At 44.6% G+C, this 20960-nt stretch overlaps 3 protein-coding genes across 4 annotated transcripts; all 3 read right to left on the reverse strand.

Annotated features, from left to right (window-relative positions):
* Nucleotides 1–3: 3 nt before the first annotated feature.
* On the reverse strand, nt 4–3698 carry rhoa (ras homolog family member A). The gene is given in 5 exon segments (NM_001303694.1): nt 4–722; nt 815–945; nt 1135–1255; nt 2156–2313; nt 3625–3698. Coding segments are annotated over 4 exon segments (582 nt in total). The 5' UTR covers nt 2312–2313; nt 3625–3698; the 3' UTR covers nt 4–548.
* Nucleotides 3699–5006: 1308 nt separating this feature from the next.
* LOC105016856 (cytokine-inducible SH2-containing protein) lies at nt 5007–9272 on the reverse strand. The gene is made up of 3 exons (XM_010880966.2): nt 8785–9272; nt 5826–5997; nt 5007–5700 (listed from the first exon to the last, which is right to left on the reverse strand). The coding sequence occupies exons 2-3, from the start codon at nt 5968–5970 to the stop codon at nt 5186–5188; spliced, it is 660 nt and encodes a 219-aa protein (XP_010879268.1). The 5' UTR covers nt 5971–5997; nt 8785–9272; the 3' UTR covers nt 5007–5185.
* Nucleotides 9273–9739: 467 nt separating this feature from the next.
* Nucleotides 9740–20845, reverse strand: LOC105016870 (twinfilin-2). Of its 2 annotated transcripts, XM_020055645.2 has the most exons (11): nt 19834–20845; nt 18664–18741; nt 18310–18488; nt 17995–18090; nt 11690–11794; nt 11517–11531; nt 11298–11342; nt 10969–11094; nt 10696–10846; nt 10477–10598; nt 9740–10244 (listed from the first exon to the last, which is right to left on the reverse strand). In XM_020055645.2, exons 1-11 carry the CDS (start codon nt 19856–19858, stop codon nt 10077–10079), a joined length of 1110 nt encoding a protein of 369 aa, XP_019911204.2. In that variant the 5' UTR covers nt 19859–20845; the 3' UTR covers nt 9740–10076. The 2 variants fall into 2 exon arrangements, with proteins under 2 accessions (XP_019911204.2, XP_019911206.2); XM_020055647.2 differs by lacking the exon at nt 11517–11531 and having other exon boundaries at nt 19834–20844.
* Between the last annotated feature and the right edge of the window lie 115 nt (nt 20846–20960).

The following is a 20960-nucleotide window of genomic DNA, read 5'->3' on the forward strand; positions in this document are numbered from 1 at the left end:
GTAATCTTACAAAGTCATTTATTACAGAAACACACCAAATGTCCTTATCTGTGTCTCTATGAGTAGATGGACACCTGGTTTCATATGAAGCACATTCATTTTAACAATTTTATGCCTGTGTAATGTGAATAATCCTAAAGACTATTTATCACAGTGTATGGGTACCCTGCCCTGATTGCCTGTGGAAACATTCCTCAGTTCAGTGGGCAGGGCTCAAGCACTTAATTGGCAGGTATGACACAATAGGTCCCCTGGCGGACCACCTGACTTAACATGGCAGTACAGGTTTACAAGGGAAGCTTTGATATGACAGATTCATGTACAAGTACAAAAAAGAAGCATTTCGATAACCCCATCATCACTGAATACTGACAAAACCATGACTATTTAACCTTTTTGCTTTAAGACAGAAAATTAAAAGCATTACACCTTTATTAAAAACTGGTGAGCAGTCTTTTTTTTGGAGCAGAGAGGGAATAGACCTAGTTTCTTCTATCGTTCCCTTCGCCGCCAAGCAGGAGGCCATGTCCCTGAAGCCTCCCCTCCCTTTACAGTAGGAGGCATTTATGTCGCGGTTTCCCCCGCCGTGCCTGTAGCGCAGCCCTGGTGGCCATCTCAAACACTTCCCTCACACCATCTTTTGTCTTTGCAGAGCACTCCATGTAGCCAAAGGCACTGATCCGGTTTGCCATGTCACGCCCTTCCTCGGGCTTTACAGGCTCCTGTCGGGGGTGGGGGTGGGGGTTAATTTCCAAGAATTGTGTGTGTGTGTGTGTGTGTGTGTGAGAGAGACAGGGAAAGAGACTGACAGTACCTGTTTCATCTTGGCTAACTCTCGGCGTGTATGCTCATCGTTACGCAGGTCCTTTTTGTTGCCAACGAGGATGATGGGAACGTTAGGGCAGAAGTGTTTGACCTCCGGAGTCCACTTCTCCGGGATGTTTTCTACACAGGGAAGGTCAGAAATCAAGGTCAGTAGTGATAGCAAACTCCTTCAGCAAGGCTGTCCAGGTACAATTCTTGTGTATGGGTGTAAGTTCACTAGCTTATTTTATCAACGCCTTTTCACCTTAAGGCCCAGTATCACAAGTGAGTCTGCATGCATTTTTCTGCAATGATGTGTTCATTACTCACCCAAACTGTCTGGGCTATCGACAGAGAAGCACATAAGGATGACATCAGTATCTGGGTATGACAGAGGGCGGAGCCGGTCATAGTCCTCCTGGCCTGCTGTATCCCACAGTGCCAACTCAACCTGCCAAAGGATTCCACCAGATATCAGCCTACTGTGCCCAAAATCTCTTGTCACATGTTCACCGATTGAAAATGCCAAGCTCCTCCAAAAACATGATTTAAAAAAAAAACCTCTCACAGCTTGACTAAAAGTGACTTCAACCTAAACCAATCACAACCCAAATAAGAAACGTGTTCAGGTGTAAAGTAGGTTTTTCGTGGAGGAGGGGATGCACACCCATTTTAATAAGCATGAATTGGGTGTCACTCAACTATTTGTTTGCAAGGTGGGGCATCAGCTGAAAGAAAGACTGCAGATGGATTATCATGTGGGCAGAATTCCTGTAACAAGGCCTGATCTCCACGGCAAGATGAGGCATCATTCACCCAAGTATTTTCCAATTCGGACCAGCGATGTCTGAGAAATCAATTGACGTATACATGTAGGGCAACATCATGCATAGAGAAATAAAATGCCACAGGCAATAAAGGATGGGAGAGATTCAGAGACACGCCCCAGTTGTTTCTCTTTTCAGCCGGGCAGGGTCAATGGTATAATTCTTACGGAGGGTGTGTCCTAGGTCAAGACATGTCACGGGCTGTTTTGGGTCAGAGCATCCAGATCAGGATGGGTACCCAAACTTGTTAGCTTTCAGTACAATTATTTAAAAAAATTTACATTTCTTCTGAAGAGTTTTTACTAAACAAAACTGTATTGAAAAAACATGCTGTGTATTTGGGGTAACAGCTTGTGTTACATAAGTATGTTTCCAAACACTTTTGTGAATGGCTCGATTCGTGTGCCTAGTAGATAGAGTTGAATATAGCGGCAAGCCTAACTATTGTACGTCAAAATTGGGAAAGGGAGATGCACAAAGAGTGCACAAAACATTTGTGTAGGAAAAGGAGGAGGGTATTTCACCTGTCGGCTGTCGACCTCGATGTCAGCTACATAGTTCTCAAAGACAGTGGGCACATAGACTTCAGGGAACTGGTCTTTACTGAATACAATGAGTAGGCAGGTTTTCCCACATGCTCCATCTCCCACTATAACCAGCTTCTTACGGATTGCTGCCATGACTGAACAAATGAGAAAGAACATTAGAAAACTGACATCAATACAAAACAGATTGTTGGAGCATGATAGGTCATGTTAACAAAGATGTCGAGTTCTGCATGGGCTGTGCAGCCATCTAGAAAGTAAAATATTTTTATTTATTTTAACATTAGCATTTTCAATATTTATTGGACAGAATAGATAGAAGAGTTTGCTGGAAGGGGCCCAGATTCGAACCTATTCTGCAGCAGATTAGAGTTAACGGTTTATAACGTTGGACAACTCTAGACCACTTGAAGTTTTTTGTGAAAAAAAAAAATGAATATATTAAAAAAAAAAAAAAAAAAAAAATGAATATATTAATGAATATCATTATCTTGATTGATTTAAACGAAGGGAAAGCTTTCCGGCTTGATTTGTGATCCGAAAACAAAACAGCCGGGCCTTATGTTATGAAGCTACTGGGGATCATATCAATCATAAAGATGGAAATTTATTTTTAGTCACTAAACGCCTGTAAAATCAAAGAGTATCGAATGGCATGCAAATACTGTACTGTATGTACAATCAGAATAGTTAACATTTGCTAAATTACTTTGCCGGCAACACAATATAATGAGCTAGTTAGGTAAAATTACATTGAGTAAAGGACGCTGTTGTAAAAAAACACAAACCATTTAGCAAGTAAACAAATTTAAGCTGACATCAGTAACAACAGCTACTACTGTCCTATCTAAATGTCGTTGCACGCTAACATTAGCAGTACCTAGCCTATGTTGAGTAGCCATAGCTATGATAAATTAATTAGCTAGTTAGACAGAAAATAAGATACCAAGAAAATGCGCTTACCGGCTTAGCTAACGTAACTCAAATGAGATGGCCAAGCTAGCTCAACACAAAGGTGTTAGGTAGATAGGTGCTAACAAGCTACTTTATTATCTACATAGCTAACAATATACAGAAATTATAACTAGGCTTCATGTAGCTAACACTAACAGGCTCCCTAGCTGGTCAAAACATTTGTGATGAATACTTAACGCAGTCCAGGTATGATTTTACAGGGTAAGAATATCACGTAAACAATGGGTCTAGCTGATATCAAGCTACTTATCTATATGCATTGTTTGGAAATAAGAATGAATTTGATAGGATTAGCTAATAAACGAGCTAAGGCGCTACCAGAGTCGGAAGGGGGTTGCTTGCTAGTAGTTGGCAACATTAGAGGAAAATAAAAATAGACCTCAATTGCTTTTAGAGCGGTAATATAGTATATGAACTATTGGCTATTGATATAACGTATCTAGTTAATACGTTCGTAAGAATATTAGTCTTACCTGGCCGGTAGCTAGATTGCTGTTTTGCGTAATGTCTCGGCCTCACGCTTTAATTTCTTGCTAGTTTAGTGGTTAGCCAGCTAACGTTTAGCTAGCTCCCAAACGTGTTTATGTACGGTGTTTTGAGGGGCGCTCTGAAACGGACCACACGGAACTTAGGCCGGGGAGGAGGCGCTTGACTCCGACAGACAGCGTAGGGCCGATGGTAAACTGAACATGTTTTGACCGAAAAGGCTCTGAACAGCTAAAACTGAGACCCAAGAAAATTTAGAGCGGTAAAATTGAAAGCAATCTCTATATGGACACTCATCGAAGCCACAACGCGACTGACAAGCCATATTTCACCTTATCATTCACGGTGTAAAGATGTGTATATTTTTCAAAAGATACCTGGGGTGGCCTTTCCTCATCTTCAGTGTACGTCTGGGCACCATCAGCAAAATAACATGCCAGTGTCCTAATTCTAATTATTAATAATGGTGACAACACATTTAAATTATGATTAGGCTGTGTGGTTGTGTGTTATCCGGATTTTACTATAAAAGTCCCTATAAAGATAGTAAAACCTTACAATTCAGCCCCTCAAGGTTTTTAGCTGGTATCCAAGGAAAAACACTATTTCTGGTTTTGGGGTTAGGTTCAGGTAAAACTTACAACTGAGGTTAGCTTTAGAATTGGGGTTAGTATCAGGCATAAGGATTTAGTGTTAGGCATTAGGGTAAGAGTTTGGGAATAAAGTTTTGGTTATTGAGGTTTAGTTTAGTGTCAGGTTAAGTAAAGAGATAGGGAAATCAGGGAATAATTTTTTCTTGTCTCCAGAAGTAAAAGAAAAGAAATGTGAGTGTGAAAAATGTGTGTGTACCCTTATTTTACCAGATAAGTTGACTGAGAACACATTGTTATTTACAGCAACAACATGTGTTTGTATGTGTGTGTTGGTATTCACTTCTTGTGCATGCGTGTATGTGCGTGCGTGAGTGCGTGTACACAGTCCTGTGTTGGTGTATTAATAACCATGGCACTGGCTCTAATCCTGATAAGAGGCTTTCTCAGCACTGCTCAAATCCACTTCATGGAAACCAACTCAGGCAAAAATGTTCCATGTAAATGCCCCCAGCAATAGACTCAGTGCCAATCATTTCTGCATATGAATATTTTACTGTACCCATTGTGTTTAATTCTAGTTGAAATTGCAATGACGTGATCGGCCTTTCTTGTTTTCATCCATATCCTTTCATATAGTGAATTATGATAGGGAGTACAGCAGCAAGGCTTAATTATATGTTAATTCCTGGTAAATTCATGTTAATTCCTGGTAAAGTAATTCCTCTATTTTTTGGGATTACAGTAGGTGGTGATTTAATGCTTTTTTTTTTTAAAAGGTTCATTTATTTACAACAACAGAAAAATAATACATGTAACATCATTTTTATAAAAAAATGAAAAAAATATTAAAATAAACAGTATATAAATGGCTATAAAAATGTATCTGACCCACATTGGGTTGTCGCTGGTTCTGACGGGTATCCCCGTTATGCCAGGCATGGCTGCAAGAGGGCTGTCATATCTTGAACGGGTAGTCCTGCAGGTAGCACAATAGAGGCCGTGGCAGGGGCAGCAGTTCCGGAAAGTCAGTTTGGCAGTTGATGGTGAGGCGCGTGAGGTGCTGAAGAGAGGGGAAGGCCTGAGGCAGGGACAGGGGGCGCATCAACTTAAGCAGTACAGCATTGTCCTTTGGTGCATCCTGAGGTGAGCTCGGTTTGGCTTTAGGTTGATGGGTGTCCTCCAATTCTGCTCGTTTGCCCTGTTGTGTCTGCCCGGATCCCACGTAGTGTTGCACCAGGCTGCAGACATCGGGGAAGGACAGCAAGCGAGGGGGGCCTGGGGAGCTGGAGTCCAGGCGGAAGCGACCCCCGCTGTACTCGATACGTACGTTTGTGGGGCCACACGCCGTCTTCACCGACAGGGTCAACATATAGAGCGGGTGGCTGCTGTCGCGTACCAGGAAGGTTCCCACGGACAAATTCTGGAGAGCGTCCCGGGCCTCACTGGCTGAAATGGGCCCCCAATACCAGCCTGGAGCCAGAAACAGAGCCACACGTTACACAACGTCTCCACTACAGCAGCCGCGGGATGGCCAGCTAAGACACAAACACACTCACACACATGAAAAGGTGGTGTGAAACACTAGGAGGCCCTACCTGAGTTATGCAGGTAATGGAAGGTGGTGGTGATGCAGCGTAGGTCCTCTGCGGGGTTGTGGATGAGGCCTGTTGGGTTCTGGCAAAACAACCTCCGTGTTTCGCTGTGATCCTGCTGCATGCTGCTCATCGTCCTGGCAACCATATCCGAAAGTGGCCCTGGCAACAGAGCCTTGAAGTGAGAGGAAAGGATTTGGTTCAATGCTGGAGAGGTTGTAACACAGTAGTTACTATGGAGACAGAAACATGTCACATCTAGGAGTTGCAGAGCTGTTGTGATTTCCAACCCACAGTGTCTTCACATACACTCAGTAGACAGTTTTCTTTTATGAGTCCGCTCCCGTTCTCGCAATTTTGGCCTCACCTCATCGCAACTACTCCACATTAATGCATGGCCAACCACTATAATTGAACACGAAGGCACGAATATCCACAAAATATCCATCATAAAAGTCTTTCACTTTTGGTCAACCAGCTTAGAAAAGGTTTATGATAGGTCATAGCAATGTAGGTGGCATAGTGATTAACCTAAACTATTCAGTGCTTGTTTTCTTACTTGAGAGGACATTTTAGGAACTACTGCACACTGAATTTCAGCCACCAGGACATGAACAGGGGATTTCGCTTTGCCCCTGTGCAACTTGGTCTCAGGGGTCGATGTTACATATTAAATCTGGGACACTGAACTTAGTATGTTTCGTTAAATAAGGAGCCATTACATTTGAATCTGAAACAAATTACATGTTACCCATCATTCTAAATTCACAAAAGGTCCGGAGTTGAGATTGACTGGGATACCAGATTGGCATTCAGTTACATAGAGAACATCATCTGCGTGTATGTAAATTCATTAATTCAGTCTTTAGTTGCATAACCATCTATTGCCTAGTGCCTTTGTGTAACATGTGTCTAGACCCTATGTGGAGGTTGAACCTGTCTGATAGGAACTGGTTGGTCACTATTCTCACTCATAGACTCCTGTATAGAAGTTGGTGAAGTGAAGGCTTTTTCTGCATCAACATTTATCAGCCAACTTTAAAGAGTGCTGTTGGGGACGACGCCAGTCTAATTTGAGTGGACTTGTTTTTCCACCAAAGTATTAAGCATGTTGAAAGTTCTTGCTAGTATCTTTTGATTTGTGTTGTTTGGCCTATGTTACCTAACCTATTCTGCCCCTTGCCATACCACATTCATGAATAATGTCAGTAACTGCCTCATCCAGGTTATGTTGGAATTGCCCCTCATCCTTGCACAAAACATTTTCTGCTAGTAAAGGTCACCATATTTATAAAATTCACGGTGGGAAACCATCTCTATTGTTTTTAAGGATTGGATTGTTTCTTGTATTTCTACCAGAGAGATGTCTGCAATTAGGTAATCGTGAGACTTGTGGTTCAGGAAGGGGAGGTTACACTCTTGCAGAAGGTTCTCTGTGTCTGATAAACAACGGTGTGCTTTATACTACAGTACTATGCAGGGATTTCTAAAATTAACAAAATCGTTGGAAGGACAGATTAGTTCTCCAGTCACTGATTTTACCCTGTGAAACATAATCTCGATTTGTGGGCTCTACAATGCAGACATATGGCCAACGGTCTCAATATTAACGTTAAGCCCCACGACAGACATACATTCTTTGGCAAGTGCAATGTGCAGAGTATGCGAGCCACGCTCTATTGTAACCAACCTAGCGAACCATGTCACAGAGATCCACCTTCTAACATTTAATTGGCCAGTCACTAAATGTGTCGCTGCCTGCTTTATATTGCAAGCCACATCTGAGGTATGAACTATCTGTTGAAGCGACGAATGTTCGTTAAAGAAATTGCCCTAGGAGAGAAGTGTTACTGCCTTGCAGGGCACAGATACATGGGGTTTGAATATGACCCAGAACTATTTCAGCACATCTCTTCTTTCACTTTCCTATTTCCAATCAACAATAAAATGCCAAAGATACACCTTCAAAATTAAATAAATAGACACAAATTATCAGTGAAAATGAAACCACATTAAGTTCATGTTATGAACAGTTTTGCATAAATTGGCAAATGGTTGTATATAAACCTTCGGTAGGCACGTCGATGAACTGTCAAGGATGGAGACTTAAGGACTTGACGTTGCTGCATAAAATGTTGGTAATGTTATTGATGTTTAGGAAAGATTTGTTTACCTTCTTTATCAACTTCGGCTTAACTTTGTGTCTTCATTATTAACCATGTGGTTATACACTCATGTTTTGAAAATAACCGAGCACAGAATAAATTATCTGAAAACTTTTAAGAAAATCGTAACTGTACTTTATCCATACAATTAAAATCCAAATAGCATTTAATAAAACATTCAGAATCCAATATTTGTTCACGAATGCTAATTTAGCTATTGTATATATTTAAATATATTGTTAACGTTTAATTTAACAGACGCTCTGGGAATTTGCAGTAGTGAGTGCAAGCATTTTTCTCATACTGCCCCCCTTGGGAACAGAAACTCACAAACCGCAATGCTCTACCACACATCGGACCTTTCTGAAAAGGTGATGAATAGCAAACAGTTCAATTTTGCAATGAGAAGCGGTCCATCCACAATCAAAATTTTTGTCAATGCTACATCCGTGATAGTCTGACGTTTTTCGATTATTATTAGGCCTAACTTCGTCTTCGAATATAAAATTACTTAAATCATAATCATGAACCCTTTTATAACTCTATTAGTGACTTTTGAAACAGAATCGTGGGTTGATTTTAATATTTTTCTCCATCCTTTTTTATTCTACATTTCAGTCATTTATACAACAGACGCTCTTATTCTTGGCGAATTAGGCCTACAGTTGGTGTAAAATAAATATCAAAACGTGGGTACATTATATTTTCAATCTAAGTATACAGTTTGAATCAGCGCGTAGCCTAAAAGACCAATGCAACGTACCCGCTATATAACTGTAGCAATAAATTCAACTTACCTTTGAACACACAAAATCATAAAATATTGGCCTGAAGACAACTGTCCAAAAAAATCCTGTGATTCTTTATTTGTAGACGATCACTGATTTTATTAACTCAACAGACTTCAGTGTTCTTTTCCGTCAAAAAGAACAAATCTTAACTCATGTTGACAACGTACACAATCCACAATGTGCCACTTTCAACCGTGGGTGGCTGCAGTCCATCGCAGTGATCCGTTCGCAAGACACTGTTCTCAATTCTGTTGTACAGAAATACGGTGAGAAAATGTTTCTCTTGTAAAGTCAGATTCGAGGGTTGACGGAAATACTAGGAATCAAATTCCAAGAATTGCTTTGTATTTCAGCGCCCGCGGCGGCAGGGGTTGCATCTGCCCGACCGGTTTCGCGGAACTGCGCTGCATTTCGATTGGCTGCAGCGCGTGCTTTCAACACCATGCTATGGCAGCGCGCGCCTCCGTGGCTTCAACTGTAATGCGCAGCTGATGACTTCCAAGTAAAGCACTTTCCACGAAAGCTGACTGAAATTGACCTTAGCCACTGCCTCCCTCTTATAACGCCCCGCCCACCTTATGTTCTATAGCCTATCGTTGCTTCCTAAACGCGCTATACAAAGGTATAAGTGGTTTAAATTAAAGTGTTTACAATGAAATGGGGCTATAAACCTAAGTGTCCAGTATATTTTTTAAGATAATCCATATTTTGTTACAGGATAAACAAGAAAATATGAATGCCTATCAGGCGGACAATGCTACTTAGTTTCTTTTCCAGGTAGAACATGGCCTGGGTCCTATTCTAAGAAATATTCCTCATACATAATTTGACCTCAGTTCAGATTATCGCTGTCCTACGTAAACTGCATACACATACATAATAATGTACTCTATGTCACACTTGACCTTTCCTTGTAGTTGGTTTCCAAAAACAAACAAAAAAACAGAGAAGACAACTTAAATACACAGAAAACATGTTTTTATTGGAAGATAATGTAAAATAATGTATTTTATTGAACCTTCATCTCAACGTCTCAGGCCTTTTGGGGAAAGACAAAAAGCGTCTTTGAATGTTTGGGGACGAGGCACCAGCGGTGTAACAACAGAGAGAGCGGAAAATGGGGAACCATAAAAGTGATGCTGTTTAACAAAAAAATAAATAAACTGGCCTTTAGATTGAGCTTTTCCTTTTAAAATGAGCATAAACAGGCCTACCAGGGAAGAAATAACAAGGGGGGAATAGAGGCTTGCAAACATGGAGGCGTGTGTGTTCATATCCGAGCCTGTCCCTGTCACTCTCTAGCTTTCCTCTCGGTTCTCTCCAGCCCCCTTGATGATTCGCTTGTTTCCCCTCTTCCCGCCCGGCCCACGTGGCTTGGCGAACGCCTGCTTCAGAGTGTGCTCGATAGGGTGAACCTCCTCGTACAGAAACTCCTCCGTCAGCCCATCCCCGCCGTCAATCTCTATCTTTATGCATGCATGAATGACCAAGGGCACAAACCCACACGTAGGCGGAAATACACAGACAAATACACACGTGCACACACACCAAGGAGAGAGAGAAATGGGGAAGAGGGGAAAGAGATCACAATGTTACAAACAAGACCAGTACACGTGTAGACTCCCTCCTGACTGTGATATGATAATTTCTCCCTCCTGAGGCGGATAAACAAACATGGAGGTCGTGCTGCTGTGGCACCTTTTTGGCGATCTCTAGATGGTAGTCCCTCTCCACCTCCTCCAGAAGCCGGTTCTTACAGCTTGAGTACAGCATCCGCTCCTTAATGCTACAGCTGTATCCGGGCATGGAGTAGATGAACACTGAGAGGGAGTGAGACAGAGAGAGAACCTATAACCTTCTCGTTGCAGGGAATGTGCGTGCGTGTTCGGTGCATGAGCGTGCGCGTGTGATACTGACCCAGTGCCTCCTGTTGCAGTCCCTGATGGGAGTGTTTGAAGATGAAGAAGTGGTATCTTGGCGTGTCTGTAGGAATCCTGTAGGGTAGCTCACGTGTCTCCGTGGGGTTGGTGTGGACCAGCTCGATCGTCTCTTTCTCAATGTCCAACCTCTAAAACACAAAAACAACAATACAGAGTGTGTATTTACTGTGTGTGTGTGTGCGCGCGTGTGTGTGTTTGGGAGTGCACGCAAGCGAGTAAAAGATTTAACTGTCATGTGAGGCCAACCCACCAGCTGTATGTAATTGATACGTTTCTGCTTGAGTTGTTGTAGAGCATGTTTGGTCTCTTCCTGTAGGGGAAATGCCAGGCCCGTAAGAGTTTGGTGCCTTTTGTCCAAACCAAACTCCATTGTCACCTGTGAAGGGTGACATACACCCATGAAACCATCAATAACATATTACAGGAACCAGAAGAAACAAGGTTCAGTAAAATAACCCAAGTATCTACTAAGCTGAATCCTTACAAAGTGATGCAAATCATTACAAAGAGGTGAAAACACACTAATGGAATGTGTGTTCAATACACAATACTAATTGTAGATGACAGGCAGTGGCACACCTTTGCTCGTCCTCTAGGAGTGTTGCTTAACCTTCTACGTTCATCCTGTGGGCAAAAATGGACAGACATCTTTGTTTCCCTTCTCCTTCTCCCTTTCACTCACTCACTCTCTCACACACACACACACACACACACACACACACGCCGAGACGGATGCTCAAACACTGACATAAACACATAAAAAAAGACATAAAAATACAGAGAAAAACAATAGCTTACCCAAACAACTTTGTCCTGGATGGCATATTTCAGAATGACAACACATGGATGACTGCATGAACTACCTCATACAAAGATAAAAATGGTATCTTCCAGTAGTAGCCTACATCATATGAAAGCAGTAATACACATGGAACTTAGCGACGGGTAAATACGTTTGCCCAATGATTTACCTCTGTGATTTTGATCCGCTGCAGCTCCTGTTCAGCTGCAGTTAGAGGAGCAGGGGTACAGTACGAGGACATGTGACGCAGGTACCCCTGGAAGCACAAGTCTTCCTGGAACAGGGGGTGATTCACAGATTCAGGGAACAATCCTGACATATACAGTGGTCTTTATTCACAAATAGAGAGCTCCTGTGTTTTGGAGAGAGGTGGGAATGAAGGCCAAGACTGGTGTGTGTGGGGGGGTAATGGTGGGCCTTTTCTTTTCTGTCATCATTTGTTTTTCTTTCAGCCATGACTGTTTCTTTCCTTTTACTTCTGTTTGTATTTCAGTCACACACACACCTATATATTTTTCGTAACCCACTGTACCATTGTCTACGCCTGAGTGATCCGTAAATAATATTTAAAGCAGAGTGCTCCAACCTAATTTACCTTAATCACAACTTAGTAAGTAGGTAGGGTTGGCCACGGAGACCAGCAGTGTTGCCCTGAGTTCGATATGATCTCTCAATCAAACCGTTACATAAGTGATACCAGGTTGATATACTGACGGAAAAGCCCCTCTACACTCTGGAATCATGATCATGTTCTGGCCCAATGAGGTTCAAGACCTAATTTCACATAACCTGGCCTCTAGTGTTTGTCAAGTCAACCATATGGATTTGCTCTAGTCCACTGAATGTTGTGAGTGTTTTCTAGTAAGCATTTTAACCTGATCTTGGATCTCGAAACAGAGTAGAAACATGTGTACACTGTGAGGCGAGTCAAATGTAGAAATGTGTACGCTGAGGCGAGTCAAATGTAGATACATGTGTACGCTTTGAGGCGAGTAAAATGTAGAAATGTGTATGCTATGAGGAGAGTCAAATGTTCCAATATGCAAAAAAAGTGGGAATGCAGGGATTAACCCACTTGAAGTGTTAGTTTTAACTCACTATTAGACTTAGCATTAACCTACTAATAGAGTTGGCATTAACTCACTATTAGAGTTAGTATTAACCCACTACTAGAGTTAGCATTAACTCACTATAAGAGTTAGCATTAACCCACTATTAGAGTTAGTATTAACTCACTATTAGAGTTAGTATGATCTCACTATTAGAATTAGTATTACTCCACTATTAGAGTTAGTATTAACTCACTATTAGAGTTAGTATGAACTCACTATTAGAGCTAGTATTAAGCCACTATTATAGTTAGTATTAATCCACTAATAGAGTTAATGTGACGACTGCGCCCTCTGCAGCAGGCATGCTCCAGCGATCAACGTAACCGGTCTTCTAACACCACCGCCCACCTCATTTATTCATTTCACCTGTTGTCTTGTTTAGCGCACCTGTTCCTCATCCTCATCATTCCCCCCAGTATATATGTTCCCTCTGCTTCCCCTGTCTGTGTGTGTTATTGTCTCACCGTTTGTGAGCACAAGTCAGTCATTTTTACTAAACGAAACTGTGTTTCTAAAATGACTCCACGTCTCCTGCTCCTCATTTTCGCCTCAGCCCTGACAGAATAACACACCCTAAGAAGAAGAAAACATGGAGCACGGAGGAGCCGAAGGTGAGGCCGATGTTGCGGATTTGGGGAAAGAACATTCGTCAATGCTAGCCAGCCTGGGCGCCGCAATGGTCAGCGTCTTCAAAGCCGTGCAGAGCCTGGAGCTTAGCCAGCCGAGCGCAGCCGACCGACGCCCCGAAGATCTCCTCACTCGTCTCCTGCCTGTCTGGGAAAGCCCTGGAGTGGGCCACCGCCGTATGGAACACAGAGGGTCCCACCCAGGGCAGCTACGCCAAATTCCTCCGCCACTTCCGAGTCGTGTTCGACCATCCACGCGAGGGGAGAGAGGAGGGTGAACGGCTTTTCCATCTACGGCGGGGGACGAGATCGCGCAGGAATACGCACTGGAGTTCAGGACGCTGGCAGCGGGGTCTGGGTGGAACATGCGGGCTCTCATCGACCACTAAAGATGCAGCTTTCGTGAGGACGTCCGGAGGGAGTTGGCATGTCAGGACGTGACCCTCGCCCTCGACCAACTAGTGGACCTCTCGATCCGTCTCGACAATCTGCTGGCTGCCCGAGGACGTCCCGGAAGAGGCCCGCCCGTTCCACCCCAGCCACTGGACACCGCCATCCCCATGGACCTGGGGGGCACCATACTACTGTTCCTACCCCGAGTCGAGAGGCGACAGGCGCAACACTTCCACGTCACCCCAGGTAGCACATGCCCATTCACCCCTTGCCTCTCCTCTCTCCCTGTGCACTGTCCCTGTTGAGTTCCTCGGTTTTCCATTGCTTTCCTGGTGTAAGGCGCTGGTAGACTCGGGCGCTCCTGGGAATTTCATTGATATGTCCTTCGCTCTACGCTCACACATTCCCCTTCAGGTCCTTACCAACCCCCTACCCGTAAGAGCTTTGGACAACCGGCCGCTGGGGTCGGGTTTGGTCACCCAATGCATCCCTCTCCTCATGGTCACCGGCGGCCGACACAGTGAAACCCTCTCCTTCCACGTCATCGACTCTCCCACGTTCCCTGTCCTGTTGGGTTTCCCCTGGTTGTCCCTCCATGACCCCGTCGTTTCTTGGTCTAGTCAGGGTCTTTCGGGGTCGTCGCGGAAGTGTCAAGTTAGGTGTTTGGGTTTCCATTGGCTCGGGGTACATTAGGCCCTCCAAGTCACAGGTCCCCTCGAGTTTCTTTTTTGTGAAAAGTGGTTTGTGCCCGTACATCGATTACAGGGCGCTGAACAAGATCACCATCCCGTTTCGCTACCCTCTTCCTCTGATCTCTGCGGAGGTGGAGAAGATGCACGGGGCCCGCTTTTTCACCAAATTAGACCTCAGGAGCGCCTTTAACCTTGTTCGTATCTGGGAGGGGGACGAGTGGAAGACAGCCTTCAGCACCACCTCTGGCCACTTTAAATATTTAGTGATGCCGTACGGTTTGATGAATGCCCCATCAGTCTTTCAATCCTTCATCAACGATGTGTTCAGGGACATGTTATGCGAGGGCGTGGTAGCGTATATCGAATATCGATCGATCAATCTTGATGTACAAGGCTACCCGAGCTGAGCATGTTGTTGCGCAAAGTGCTTGTTAGACTGTTGGCGCATGACCTGTACGTGAAGGCCGAGAAGTGTCTGTTCTTCCAGTCGTCTGTGTCCTTCCTGGGGTATTGTTTTTCCAGCGCAGGTGTGGCTATGAAGGAGCATCACATTGACGCCATGCGTAATTGGCCGACTCCGACCACAGTTAAGGGAGTACAATGACTTTTATTACTACCGTAGGTTTATTCAGGGCTTTAGCCAGGTCGCGGCTCCGATCACCTCCCTTCTGAAGGGGGGGGGGCGACCCGGTTGTGATGGACCGCGGAGGCAGAGCGGGTGTTTGTGGATGGGCTCATCCCGACCCGTCGCTCCAGTTCATTGTGGAGGTGGACGTGTCCGACTGTGGGCTCGGTGCCATCCTCTCCCAACGGACGGGGAGTCGTAACACGCTCCGTCCCTGTGCCTTCTTCTCCCAGAAGCTCAGTGCGGCGGAGAGTAATTAAGACTTGGCTGTTGGCCGTGGTTTGAGCCCTGTCGGCGTGGCGGCACTGGTTAGAGGGGGCTAAACACTCTTCCCTCATCTGGACGGACCACCGAAACCTGGACCCCTCGCCAGGCAAGGTGGGCTATGTTCTTCTCCCGGTTTGTTTTTACTCTCACATACAGTCCGGGGAGTAAGAACGTCGGGGCCGACGCGCAGTCCCGACAGCATGACACGGAGGAGAGGCCAGTGGATGATGCTCCCGTACTACCGGCGTCGTGCATCGTAGCACCGGTGGTGTGGGAATTGGACGCGGACATCGCTCGAGCGCAGTGTGATGAGCCCTCTCCGCCCGCGTGCCCTGAGGGTTGCATGTATGTGCCTCCGTCTGTCCGTGACCGGCTCATCTACTGGGCGTATACATCTCCCTCCTCCGGTCATCCTGGTATCGGGCCAACGGTTCGTGCCCTGGCCGGTAAGTACTGGTGCCTACTTAAGCCAAGGATTTGAGGGTGTACGTCTCTTCCTGCTCGGTGTGCGCCCAGAGTAAGGCACCCCGACACCTACCTATGGGTAAGTTGCACCTCTTACCCATTCCACAACGACCATGGTCTCACCTGTCCGTTGATTTCCTCCACCCTTCACAGGGCCATACCACCAATCAATAGGGTCGTTGATGGGCCCTTCCCATCAATAGAGAACAGAGTACATAGTCTTGCCTGTTTAGGGGACCAGAGGAAGGGCATTCTAAATGACTCCTGTAGCCAGGAGAGGGCACTCATGTATGGGGCATATGCAGAGTGCTTGTGTATGGAGCTCAACAGGCCCTGAACATTGTATATGCTTCCCATCTATAGAGAACAGAGTATATAGTCTTGCCTGTTTAGGGGACCAGAGGGAGGGCATTCTAAATGACTCCTGTAGCCAGGACAGTGTGCTCCTATAAGGGGCTAAGTGCAGTGTGCAGTGTGCTTGTGTATGGAGGTCAACAGGCCCTGACCTTTGTCAATGCTTCCCATCAATAGAGAACAGAGTATATAGTCTTGCCTGAATAGGGGACCAGAGGAAGGGCATTCTACATGACTGCTGTAGCCAGGACAGGACGGTCGCTGTGGACCGATTCTCAAAGTCCTGCCACCTCTTGCCTCTGCCCTTCCCACAGCCCTACAGACCGCGCAGGCCCTGTTTACACACGTCTTCCGGCACTATGGGGTGCCCCAGGGACCCCAGTTCACGTCCAGGGTGTGGAAGGCATTTATGCAGCACCTGGGGGTCTTGGTCAACCTGACCTCGGGCTACCATCCCCAATCTAATGGGCAGGTGGAGCGCGTTAATCAAGAGGTGGGTTCCTCCGGTCCTACTGCCAGGACCGGCCGGGGAAGTGGGCGGAGTTCCTGCCCTGGGCGGAACACGCATTGACCACTCCTCCACGGGGATGTCGATGTCATTCCAGTGCATGCTGGGATACCAGCCGGTCCTGGCACCCTGGACACCGAGCCAGACCGGTACCCCTGCAGTGGACGATTGGTTCCGGCGAGCCGCAGGCACGTGGGAGCCTGTGCAGGCTCGCCTCCGGCTCGCTGTCCGCCACCAGAAAACCTTCGCTGACCGCCACCACAAGGAGGCCCCGGTGTATCATCCGGGCGACCGGGTCTGGCTCTCGACCAAGGACCTGCCCCTCCGCCTGCCCTGCCGGAAGCTGGGCCCGCGGTTTGTGGTACCTCATGGAGTGGGAGGGGTACGGCCCGGAGGAACGGGGGGGGGGGGGGGGGGTGCTGTGACGACTGTGCCCTCTGCTGCCTTTCCTCCCCCTCCAGCGATCGACGTCACAGGTCTTCTAACACCACCGCCCACCTCATTTATTCATTTCACCTGTAGTCTTGTTTAGCGCACCTGGTCCTCATTCTAATCATTCCCTCCAGTATATATGTTCCCTCTGCTTCCCCTGTCTGTGTGTGTTATTGTCTCACCGTTTGTGAGTCAGTGCTTCTGCATTTTTACAAAACTGTGTTTCTAAAAAGACTCCATGTCTCCTGCTCCTCATTTTTCGCCTCAGCCCTGACAGTTAGTATTAAGCCCCTATTAGAGTTAGTATTAACACACTATTAGAGTTAGTATTAACACACTATTAGAGTTAGTATTAACTCACCATTAGAGTTAGTATTAACTCACCATTAGTGTTAGTATTAACTCACTATTAGAGTTAGTATTAACTCACTATTAGAGTTAGTATTAACTCACTATTAGAGTTAGTATTAACACACTATTAGAGTTAGTATTAACACACTATTAGAGTTAGTATTAATTCACTATTAGAGTTAGTATTAACTCACCATTAGTGTTAGTATTAACTCACTATTAGAGTTAGTATTAACTCACTATTAGAGTTAGTATTAACTCACTATTAGAGTTAGTATTAACTCACTATTAGAGTTAGTATTAACTCACTATTAGAGTTAGTATTAACTCACTATTAGAGTTAGTATTAACTCACTATTAGAGTTAGTATTAACTCACTATTAGAGTTAGTATTAACTCACTATTAGAGTTAGTATTAAGCCACTATTTGAGTTAGTATTAAGCCACTATTAGAGTTAGTATTCATTTTGATTAGGTTGACTTGTTGCGAGGCGTCACTGACTTATATTGGTGTTTCACCCATTTTAAACACGTCTGTTCAATGTGGCATGGCCTGTTCTAAGAGAATAGGGTCAAACCCAGCGACACACCCACAAGCAAATTAAAATAGTCTAAAGTAAAATCAAAGAGTTTGGATGATTCCACAGACCTCAACCGTGCCAAACATCTCATCCTTGATGTGGCCTCCACCAAACTCTTTTTTCAGTGTGGCACGGGTGGCAGCATACACCATCTTCTCCCTTACCTACAGTGGGTGTGGCAGACAAGTAACCAATACTGAACATTGTCAGTGCATTTGCATGTTTGACCGAACATTTTTACAAACTGTTCAAATCAACTTATTCCAATTATTTGTATTGTATTGCAAGCCTACAATGCAATCAAAGGGTAAATGGTCATGGTCAAGTATCCAAGACATTACATTTCATAAACATTCACATTACAGTTAATCTGTATTACGTACTGGTGATTGATCAGGCGACCAGGCAATGAAGATCCATTCATAACCTTGTGCATTCTGGGTGTCAAGACGATAAAGGATGTAGCAGGGCTTCTGGGCCACCAGCAGAGGAAGAAGGAAGTGGTCATAATCCTTGTCCCAGCTCTGTGCCGGTTCTCTGAATGAGTCTAGCACTAGCTCCTCTGGAAGGCAAGACAGAGATACACTTACATTATGCTCTCAGTTTGAGCACTGTCTCCACATTTAAGCTCAAGCCAGTTCCCAGTGGATCAGGTTAAGAGGGTTAAATTGTATGCTCTTTACTCAGTCTTAGTTTCAGACTTCACATAAGGTTTATACTATACACACAATGCTTACCATCTCTGATGACAATTTTTGCTATTCTGATAGTCCCTCCCCTTGCCCTGGCCAGGAAGTCCTTCAGCTCATGGGATGCTACAATTAGAGGAAATAGGGAAGGGACAGGGGTAAATGAGAGAAAGAACGGGACAGAGATGGGAAGGGACAGGTATAGAGCAATAGAATGAGAGAGAGAAATTAGATGGAATGGTGAGAACTTAAGACTGGATAGAAAATTCTAATCTCTTGCCAGACGTTTACGGCATCACTTTAGGTGACAAATGGGGTTCACAAAGATACACCATACATGATGAGATAACACAGTCTATACACAACCCTGATCCCACACCAGTCAATATTGGCTAGGGTAGACAGCCTTTTTCAACATGCCAAGCCCATTATATTGGATATTACCCTATTAATGAGTTTCTCACTAATTAAAGGAACTGACTGTACCCCTGTTTCTTTCACCATGGTTCACCAAAAGCAGCAGTCTCATAAATGATGTAGGATCAAGTGAGCCAGGTGAGAGCGGGTAGTGTATGCTTCCTCCCCCAAGCTCCAGTTACTCTAAACATATTACCCATCCCCATAGATACATACTAATACACATCTAATAAAAGTAAAGGGTTTTCAATATCCTCCCTGTTCAATACCTTCAGGAATATGCCTTAATATTTGGGTATTATTATAATTGCCATATAGCAGAAATAATGTACAGTCATAAAAGAGGCTAAAGCCTAGTGTGGTATTTTGCAAACCCGAGGTGTAGACCTGTCATTGTCAGACAGGTCAATATGCCAATATGCAACATAAACCTACGACATTTTTACAGACAAAATTGAAGATATTTAAAAAGTTTCCAATAACAATGACTGGGCGCTGAGGTGTCACCCAGCAGCTGAATAGCACAAGCCGGCATATAATTCCCCTTAGTGTATGAATAACCATCACAGTTAATCACATGCAAAGACACCGTTGTATTGCAGAACGTAGAATTCTGTTGCAACAGTCATAAGTCTAAAACTCGGAACAGTGGAACGAGAGTGGAGAGCTTTTACGCACAACTAACTTTTACGCACAATTGCGCGATAGGTGCCAGTAATAACCAATAACCTCAGTAAAATACACATTATCATTTGTAAGAAATGTTTAATTAATTTCATTAACATGTGCGGCGTCTTTTACCATGGATTCCAGTCTGGTGCGACATCGTTTAGTGCTCCCGTTTGGTGTTTCAAAATCCTCTCATCAAAAGTAGTCTTCTAGCTTCAGCCTCTCCGTGTAATCCTTCTGTTGCTGCTCAGCTGACACCGTTCTGGCAGTAGACAGTTCGGCCAAACCAACTTCCAGACAGAAACGATCCAAGGCTGACTTGGGGGATCCCAAATGCTTGAAATCAGACCCGCGGAACAGTGGCAGATGAGTAATAACGCAGCTGTCAGCGGATATGCCACCTTAACCACTGATCTAAAATTCTTCACGTATCAATTACAACCACTTTGCAGCGCTTGGTGGGAGTGGGATCTCTCAAACGACGCGCTACGATGCACGGGATAAGTGACACAGCACACTAGGCGCCCGGGCTCGTTCTCGTTCAGAAATCCACAACTGAAAGATATTATGTCGTTAGGTCTCTATCTTTTGTTAGATGTCTGTCCCCGTGTCATCGACAATGACCTTATCACTCATTCACATGTGAACCGGATCGGTTCGACACATGGACACAACAGAGATCTCAAATTCCAGCCACCTGGTCACAGAAATGCGACACCCCGCATAAAGCTGTCCCCTGGTTTGCACATCGAACCTGAATTGAAATGAATTTAGACCCGGTTTCATATAGAAGAGCTAGACACTTTTATTCTTGGATGACAACTCATTCCTTTTGATTTAAGCTAGTATACCTGCTTAAATGTTGACCAAACTATACATGGAAAGGTAGGCAACAGGTGGGAATAGGAATGATAGTATAAGCCCAGACACAGGCTTAGGACTACTTAGGCAAAAAGACAAGGGGGTGTGGTAATGTACAATGGCTAAAGAATGTCCTTATGCTCAAAACCATGCAGTGCCTGGATACAGCTGGTAGTGTGGTGTTGCTAATAAACCACCACAGAGGCTCTTTACTGGTTTTAACAACTTAATTGGAAAAGTATAGTCTCAGGTATAGTTTCATGGTTTTACGGCAATCAGAATTCACGGTTTGGTGTCTGTAGGACAGTTCAAAAGGATGGTGGCCCACCTCTTCTCAGGTGAACGCACTTGCTTTTCAGTAAATATAGTAATGTGTATTTGTCTTTTCTGTGCACTGT

Source organism: Esox lucius, chromosome 17 (genome assembly GCF_011004845.1).
Source record: "Esox lucius isolate fEsoLuc1 chromosome 17, fEsoLuc1.pri, whole genome shotgun sequence".
In the NCBI taxonomy this organism is placed as follows: Eukaryota; Metazoa; Chordata; class Actinopteri; order Esociformes; family Esocidae; genus Esox; species Esox lucius.

Bases quoted from the DNA above. Each gene is read 5' to 3' on its own strand.
- LOC105016856 (XM_010880966.2), bottom strand. From the start codon at position 5,970: ATGGTTGCCAGGACGATGAGCAGCATGCAGCAGGATCACAGCGAAACA. The intron at 5,701-5,825 runs GTAGGGCCTCCT...TTCTGGCTCCAG, and splicing joins CCATTACCTGCATAACTCAG to GCTGGTATTGGGGGCCCATT.
- LOC105016870 (XM_020055645.2), bottom strand. From the start codon at position 19,858: ATGTCGCACCAGACTGGAATCCATG. The intron at 11,095-11,297 runs GTGTGCCACTGC...CACCCTTCACAG, and splicing joins CTCCTAGAGGACGAGCAAAG to GTGACAATGGAGTTTGGTTT. The intron at 10,245-10,476 runs GTGCCACAGCAG...GCATGCATAAAG, and splicing joins ATCTAGAGATCGCCAAAAAG to ATAGAGATTGACGGCGGGGA.